Consider the following 8339-nt stretch of genomic DNA (forward strand, 5'->3'; position numbering starts at 1 on the left):
GCCCACTATTGATGTTGTGATGAACTTGAGAGGTTTCCGAAGTTTCGGGAGTAGTCATCTCTTAAAAAAAATTTGAATTCTAGCTCTTATACCATGTGAAGAGGTACGTACCTCTTGATAATCGACTCGGATGAAGCCGAGGAAGATGAAGAGAGATTGATCCCTCGGTGGAACCGAGAGGGACAGCAAGGCCTCTCGGGTGAAACCGAGAGGATGATGATGAAGATAATCGGGTGAGACCGAGAGAGAAGGTTAGAGAACTCGGTTGAATCCCGAGAGTTGATCCTAGTCTTCTCGGTTGGAACCAAAGATGATGATAGCAAAGTGTTAATCGTGAGAGAGAGAGAGAGATAGGTAAATACCTTTTCTTTATTCACAATAACATAATTTTACATTATGGATCTAATCCTTTATATAGGTTTACAAGAAGTGTTTAAGAAATATAAGACTATATCTAAGTATGTGTTTATCTAAACTACATCAATCTTGGTAGTAATAGTAATCCTAATCCTACTAGGATTACTATAATTAAGTGGACCTAATCCACTCGGTTTAGCCGAGTGGAGTGGACTCTAACATGTTGTCTTTTCGAAAAGACAAAGGAAGTCCTTGTCTATATTATCCAATATCTCATTCTACTATATTAATATATCAGCAGTTTATAACTTAACCACAGCAACCCAAAGTATACAAAATACCTAAATAAAACTACACAACTTAGCTTGAAATTAAGACTTCCCTCTTTTTTACAAATACTTACTCCAAGCCCCAATTGGCCAACAAATTACAACACAAGTAATGTACAATACCAAAAACATAAAAGGAAATACTAACATACTCTATCAACGCCGTGGAAGAGAAAAAAAATACAGTATTTATACCTCAAACTTACAATGAAATGCCGATTCGATTGTTCGTTGGGCTTGATTGATCTGTGTTAAGATTCACAGAAATATGAGTACTTGATTGGCATGTCGAGACTCAAGGTCAGTTTAGGTAATATTGAGGTAACGATAACATTCTCGAGCACGAATGTAACCACAATAGTGGAACCTGCCCATGGTAATGGGCCTAATGGCGGTGGACCATCCAACCAACTAAGCTGACATTCCTGGACCTTGCTGCCATCAGGCTTCGGATTAGACTGGAATGGATGAAAATGAAGAAGTCATGTAGTAAGAACATATATTAGCGAGAGGTTCACGTTGGCGTGCTATGTCATTAATGTCCCTAACAATGTTGAAAACTGCCTCTGGTTGTGCAAGTTTAAGTGCATTTTCTGACATTCTCTTTAGTTCTTCTGATCTTGTAGTAAACCATTCGGCAACTAAGGTTGCTGTTTTCTTTTGATTTCGAGAGAAAACTCCTGCACCATTTTCTACTACGTAAGGGACGTTGCCTTTTTCCTGCAAGCAAACCAATTACATTTGGTTTACGAGCCCGCAGAAGAACACCAAAGCAAAAGAGAGACAATGGTAGGAAAACTTAGCAGAACCTTGGTGTTACATCGAAATTCAAAAGTTGAAGTTTTACCCTATGTAGTTGGGCTCAGGACTCAGTCTAGGCCCAGCTAGGACAGGTACCCGAGCCAAGCCTCTCAAGAGTTATACGGTAAAGAACTCGCTTGCATCAATAAGTTTTATAGTTATGAGCTTGCAATGATTCTCTTCCATTTTCCTCTATTTTTATAGTTATGAGCTTGCAATGATTCTCTTCCATTTTCCTCTATTTCTACATATAAGAATCTTCACTACAGGGAGAAAAATAGACATCGCGATTCGCGAATCGGACTAGACAGGTTTTACATTTGTTAGGATTTGAGGAAGTTGGTATGGCTCTATTAGCACCCTAGCTGTTTCCAAAAAATACTATAAGCACTCATGGTCTCATGGACATAACGGAGAGGGTAGCGGCGCTAGATCGGCCGTTACGCTTTTGAACAAAAATGTGGCCAAACAGTTCATCTTCTTCTTCGCGCGCAACAATCTTCCTACTCCATTTCTCTTCTTTTCTTTTCTTCTTATAAATCTCGAATGAGAGAGAGAGAGAGAGTGTGGGACTGAAAGAGAAGAGAGAAAGAGAAGTGAAAGAGAAGTGAAAGAGAAGATGGGGGTGAAGAAAACCCACAGTCAAATCCGGGTGCCCAGAGAGAGGCGTGAAACGAAATTGACCTGAGTCAAACCACATAGCCGCCCGCTTATAGCACAATGGCCGGGTACTTTTAGCAGCACCCAGAATGATTATTGTAATAGCAATACCTCTAGTAATATGTGTAACATGTAATAGAGCTAACCTGTCCAGGGATAAAATCATTAAGTATGATAGGAAGTCCTCTAATCAAAGCCTCTGCAATTGTACCCGGACCAGCCTGAAAACACCGTAAAAGCCCATTAAATCTAATCCTCGAATAAACATAATATAGTGCCGATAAAAAAGTACATTTAAATGGGTACAAAGAGAAACAGAATTCAAATAGAAATTTGTCAATGTACTTTGGTTATAATGCAGTCACAAGCTGCCATCCATCTCTCCATTTGGGTCTCAAATCCTCTTATCTGCAGAGAGTAACTAAACTTTAAGAAGTCTTGTGATTGACAAAATTTTGAAACTTTTTCATTTGTAGATAGAGAATGGAGTAAGGAAATCACCTTTACGGGGACTTTCCACTCGTTCAATTCTAGACTAGAAGCTAACAGTTTGTTACGACCACATATGATGACAATTTGACCAATTGGACGGCGAAGATTTTGATCGAAGAGTGCTTCTCCAAGAGCCTTTGCAGTTTTCTTGACAGGACCCATCCCCTCACCACCTCCCATCAATAGCACTGCAGGCAAGTTAGGATCCATCTCTAGTTCTTCTCTTAGTTGATTCTACACCAAAAACGGAATTGACATACAAATATACAATTTGAATTAAAAAAAAATATCTTCATTTTACTCTAACATTTGATTATATATCTATATATGTTAAAGCTAACCTTCAAAAGAATTGCTCGACAAAAAGTGGGTCGGACGGGTAAGCCAAATACGCGAATTTGAGAAGAGTCTAAGCCATCAAGCAAAGCCCTTTTGGCTACCTCCTCCGACGGACAGTAACATCTATTGACACCCGTGTTAAACCTAAACGAATAGAAATTTCCATGTTAAAGTCTCTAATATAATGGAAAACGCAAGTTTGTAATAATAGTAGAATTCATACTCGTAAGAACCGTGAAGTTAATTTAATCCCCTCTCAACTAAAACAATAACAAATACTCTGAACTATACCAAAAAATGGAACTAGAATTGATTTCACCTCACCATGTTCGATGGCAAGTATTAAGATCTGTAATGACCGTAACAAAGACTACTTTCTTTTGAAGTCCTTGCCATTTAAGAACCCATAACGGAATATGTTGCATAAGAGGATGAACACTAATGATAATATCTGGTTTATACTCCATTAAACCAGCTTCTACTTCTCTGCAAATACAAAAGATATGAAAATATAAGAAACTCATAAAGTGGGTATGTATCACCATTTTCCAAGTTATATTCGATTTCAAACAAGACTATATAGTGAATGGTTTGAGAAGTTACAAATCCACCATAATTTGAAATGATCAGAATTTACCAGAATTCGAGGGAAAACTTACTTGGCGTAAAAGGCAGCAATGGCGGAAAGATAAAGACAGTGAATCCAACGAGGCGAAGTACCATGAAAGGCAACCTTCCAAAGTTGTACATGTTTCACCATGAACTTATATTGACTTTCCATGTCATTTAATGGCCACCCAGTATATTCTTTCCAGACATCCTTCACAATTATCTGAAAATCGAAACACAACAAACACATAAGAAATAAAATTACACATTTTACTTATACAAATCTTAAATAGTTCAAAACTAGAAAGAAATATAAAACCATACCCGGCAAGTTACATTTTGTTTGGTTAAAAATTCAGCATTTGTATTTTGTTTGGTTAAAAACTCAACTATTTGCAGTTTGTTTTGATTAAAAACCTAATATGTTTTTGCAATCCTTTCTCAATTTTTTTGGAACCTTCTTGCAAGCAGTTGGAACCCTTTTGCAAATCAGTTGCAACCTTCTCGCAATCAGCTGCAACCTTCCCGCAATCGGTTGCAAACCTCTTGCAATCAGTTACAAATTACGAAAATACCTGAGGAGCTAAAACTAGAAAAAATTGAGTGATCCTTTTTCATTAAAACAAAAAATTTATAGGAAAATGAAGGAGTTGTTTAAGAAAATTTCCCAACTCAACTAAGATTTTCATTCTATAAAATTAGAAACTAGAGAATAAACCTAAATTACTTACAAAAAAAAAAGATTGATCAGAGAAAGAAAGAACAAATTTTCAAACTAACAAAATGAAACCCATGTAGTGAAATTACAAAATTCAAATAGAAAAGAAGAAAGTTATAAGAACCGTCAAAAGGTCATAAAAACCTAAACCTAGTTATGAAAACAAAAGAAAATTGATTAGAAACAGAACAAATTTTCATGTTCATAAAAAAGCAAACAAAACCCAAATCAAATAAATCAAAACCCATAATTTAAAAAGAAAAAAAAACAGAGAGTCTTACCCTATATTCATCCCCAAATTCCAATTTAAAAGCATCACGAATAGCTTCAGCTGAAGCACGATGACCACCACCAGTATCACTCATCAAAATTAAAACATTTTTAGTATTTTCAGCTCCAATTTGAGTTAACTCGACTGTCGATTCATCATCATCTAAAACCCCAGAAAAACATCTTCTGGATTGATTTTTATGAAGTGTATATCTTATTGATCTCCTCGGTGAAACCACTGAGATAACCATGGCGGATTATCTTCTTCTTTCCCTCCAATTTTCAAACCTACCCACTTTCTGTAACAGTGGAATATCTCACAACAACAAAAGTTTCCGCCAAGAAGAACCAGTCTGAAGGGCTAGGGAAGAAGAGAGAGAAAGGGTAAGAGAGAGAGAGAGGAGGGATTGTACAGTGGTAGAAGCTAAGGTGAAAGGGCCGTTAGCTTGAGAGAAATAAATAGATTTGTAGAGAGAGAAAGTTAGAGAGGGAAAGTCTGAATTGGGATATTGGGGGAGAAGTTATAGAAAAGTAGTTAGGACCCGAGGTTTTACCCGCAACCGAAGAAAAATTCAAGAGTCAGTTATAAGGTTTTTAGTGGTGCCATTTTTAGTACTAGGTTTCCTCCCCGTCTCTCTTGGCTAACGTCTTTGAGGAAGAGAAAAATAAATTTAAATTACAACATAAATTACATAAAACTTTCTTTAATTTGTAAATCATATTTCAAAATCAATAGAGGAGAGATAACCGTGTGTTTAAAGAGGAAAGAGGGAAAACTGTATTTATAGAAGAAATATCACTAACAGAAAAGATTTAATAAAAAAAATTGGGAGATTTAATTTCAATTTTAAGTGAAATAGTTAGGAGAAAAATTAGGAAGATATGGGAGAAAAAAATAGGGAGAGAAATATGTGGGTAGTTATTCTAACTAATTTTGACTGATTTACATAGATGCCTTTCTTTTTTTAGTGTATTTACATAAAAAGATTTTATATCATCCGTCGGATGTGTTCCCAACCAAATCTCTATAATAAATTGGATGGCCAGATTTGTCCCCTAGATAACCAACCGAGCTGTTTTAATATAATAGATTGTATTTTTGTTGAAATCCATTTTTAGTATTGTTGTTTGGAATGTTCTTATTACAAAAATCCTGATGTTTTTCACTTGGGACGTAAAATAAGAGCACTAGGCTCTGCCCATTCACAAGGACTCGATTCTATGTCCAAACATTACATGCCAGCAGATGTGGTCACCATCATAAGTACTCAAGATATTTCCATAGACATTTCAAGACATTTATTATAGACAAAATATTTTTATAGACATTTTCAAGACATTGAGTTCGTAGACAAAATGTTTTAGAGACATTTCAAGACATTTGATCTATAGACAAATCGTCTTGGAGACATTTCAAGATCTTGAATCCATTGACAAGCAGTACATACCTGCGGAAATTGATGGATATTTATTATTTAATATTATTATTATAGTTTAATCACATGAAATGATATATTTATGCTAACATTTCAAAAATATATTTTTCGACTTTCGTAGACTTCTGTGAATATCTACGGGCATTGATGGACATTTATCATTTTAATATTATTATTATTATTATTGTTGAACCACATGAAATAATATATTTATACTAACATCTCAAAAATATATTTTTGGACTTTCGTAGACATCTGTGAATATCTGCGGACATTAATCGTCATTTATTATTTTAATATTATTATTATTGTTGTTTAATCACATGAAATAATATATTTATACTAACATTTCTAAAATATAGTTCTCGACTTTCGTAGACATCTGAGAATATTTGCGGACATTGATAGACATTTGGTGGATATTTATTATTTTAATATTATTATTATTGTTTAATCACATGAAATAATATATTTGTACTAACATTTCAAAAAAATATTTTTCGACTTTCGTAGACATCTGTGCATATTTGTGGACATTGATGGACCTTTGGTGGATATTGATAATTTAATATAGTGGCATTTTATGGATTTTGAGTACATGGATAAAATGTCTCTTGATTTTGTAAAGACATTTTAGACTCCAAATTTGTCCCAAATCCTTCACAAAATACACCAAACTATGAAATCTTCCAAAGTCCACGGACACGTTGTCTATAATTGAATGCTACAGACATTCGAGGATTTGTAAATGTCTAGATTTGAATGCCTCGGACGATTCAGGATTGTCAATTGTCTAGATTTGAATGCCTAAGACATTTCAAGATTCTCAAATGTCTGAATTTGAATGCCTCAGACATTTGAGAATCCTCAAATGTCTAAATTTGAATGCCACAGACATTAGGTTAGATGTTCAAAACTTGTAGACATCATATTAAATTTGGTCCATTTTATATGTGAGGTTCATAACCAATTTTACAATGTCCAAATCACATTTTCGGGGGACGCAACCTATGGGTTACTCTCTAAACAAAAAAAAATGTGGTACTCTTCATTAGTCCCTACATGTGCCCCTTGGTTCGGATGCCCTCCAGGGATCGAACTGCAACCCAAGTTCGTCTACCAATAACTTGACTTTATTGAATATTTAGTGACAATAAATCACCCACACTAAGCTAATAAACACACGAAAATATTACATAGTTAGGTCAGGTGTTTAATTCCATCGGCAGTTACCCCTAATTTTATTTTGGGGGTCGGTGGAAGATAGGATTTAAAGTCCAAACTTAATTAAAAAAAAAACGTAGTAAACCTATTTTTTTGAATCTCTCATTTTTTCCATGTACATACACAAATGCATTATAATGTGTTAATTGTTGAGTGAAGATGCAAATATGTGTAGAATCAAATTTGTTTTCTACTTAACACAAACTAAGTTGCATGCCAATAAATAGTAAAATGAGTAGGGCTATTTATATTTTGATGTGTATGTGAAGGTAGTGCTCCGCTTATGGTTATTTTGCATAAAGATGCAAGAATGGGAAAGACAATTACAGTTTTTCGATACACATTTTATATGAAGTTATCTTCTTCAGCAAATTACGAACCAACTATGTTTGTTTTGGGTCAATAACTGTAGATCAATTTTGGTCACTGAATTTCCCGATTATGTAATTTTCAACCTTTTTGGGGACGTATCAATTTGGGTTTATTGCAATTAATAAAGAAAAATCATGCACAACCTATTTTTTCAAACTCTCCTTGTTTTTGGATATTTAAAGACCCCAAAATTAAGCAAGTTGTTCTAAATTTTAATTCCTTTGCAAAATTTAAGAAAAGTTGAATAAATTGTTGGAATCGGAGCCGATTTCGGATCGGTTCAAGTCGTCAAACTCAGAAACAAAGCACACCATTGCGTTCGTCTCGCCGAGCTCTTAAGTTTAGAGCCAAGAATCACTCAAATCCGATTCCGGATGAATGAGATATTCAAGTCTGAAGTTTGGACGGAAATTGGTTAAGTTAAGGACCAAACGACAATAAAGAAATGTAGGTTTGAGGGTCATTTGCGCAAGGAGCGCAAGTTCAGATCTAACGGCCTGCATTGAGTCCGCGCTCATCCAACGGCTCGCGTTAATCCCTTGTCGGGCACATAGTGGGATAATCCTGGTCCTCATCTAACGGTCGATCTCCTTCAGATGTCGGGCTACCTTCGGTATACGTCTCAAGATCCAATGGATGGCGTTGCGTCCGAGTTTTTGAGAGCGATCTGATGGTCCAAATCTCAACCGACACGATTTATAGGGAATTAAGTGATGCGTCACTATTAGTTCT

The 8339-nt window shown here is 35.4% G+C and overlaps 1 protein-coding gene across 1 annotated transcript; it reads right to left on the bottom strand.

Moving 5' to 3' along the window:
* Positions 1 to 722: 722 nt before the first annotated feature.
* Positions 723 to 5052, bottom strand: LOC147537198 (monogalactosyldiacylglycerol synthase 2, chloroplastic-like). The gene is made up of 8 exons (XM_086643804.1): positions 4587 to 5052; positions 3638 to 3810; positions 3303 to 3464; positions 2981 to 3122; positions 2649 to 2873; positions 2493 to 2555; positions 2294 to 2368; positions 723 to 1406 (listed from the first exon to the last, which is right to left on the bottom strand). The coding sequence occupies exons 1-8, from the start codon at positions 4824 to 4826 to the stop codon at positions 1140 to 1142; spliced, it is 1347 nt and encodes a 448-aa protein (XP_086499930.1). The 5' UTR covers positions 4827 to 5052; the 3' UTR covers positions 723 to 1139.
* Between the last annotated feature and the right edge of the window lie 3287 nt (positions 5053 to 8339).

The sequence above is a fragment of the Eschscholzia californica genome, unplaced genomic scaffold, assembly GCF_041429995.1.
Source record: "Eschscholzia californica isolate CP2 unplaced genomic scaffold, dmEscCali1.0.p SCAF_5, whole genome shotgun sequence".
Taxonomy (NCBI): domain Eukaryota; kingdom Viridiplantae; phylum Streptophyta; class Magnoliopsida; order Ranunculales; family Papaveraceae; genus Eschscholzia; species Eschscholzia californica.

Coding starts and splice junctions, on each gene's coding strand:
- LOC147537198 (XM_086643804.1), bottom strand. CDS start 4,826: ATGGTTATCTCAGTGGTTTCACCGAGGAGATCAATAAGATATACACTT. Junction 3,811..4,586: donor AATTTGGGGATGAATATAGG/GTAAGACTCTCT, acceptor TTCGATTTTCAG/ATAATTGTGAAGGATGTCTG. Junction 1,407..2,293: donor ATGATTTTATCCCTGGACAG/GTTAGCTCTATT, acceptor GTTTGCTTGCAG/GAAAAAGGCAACGTCCCTTA.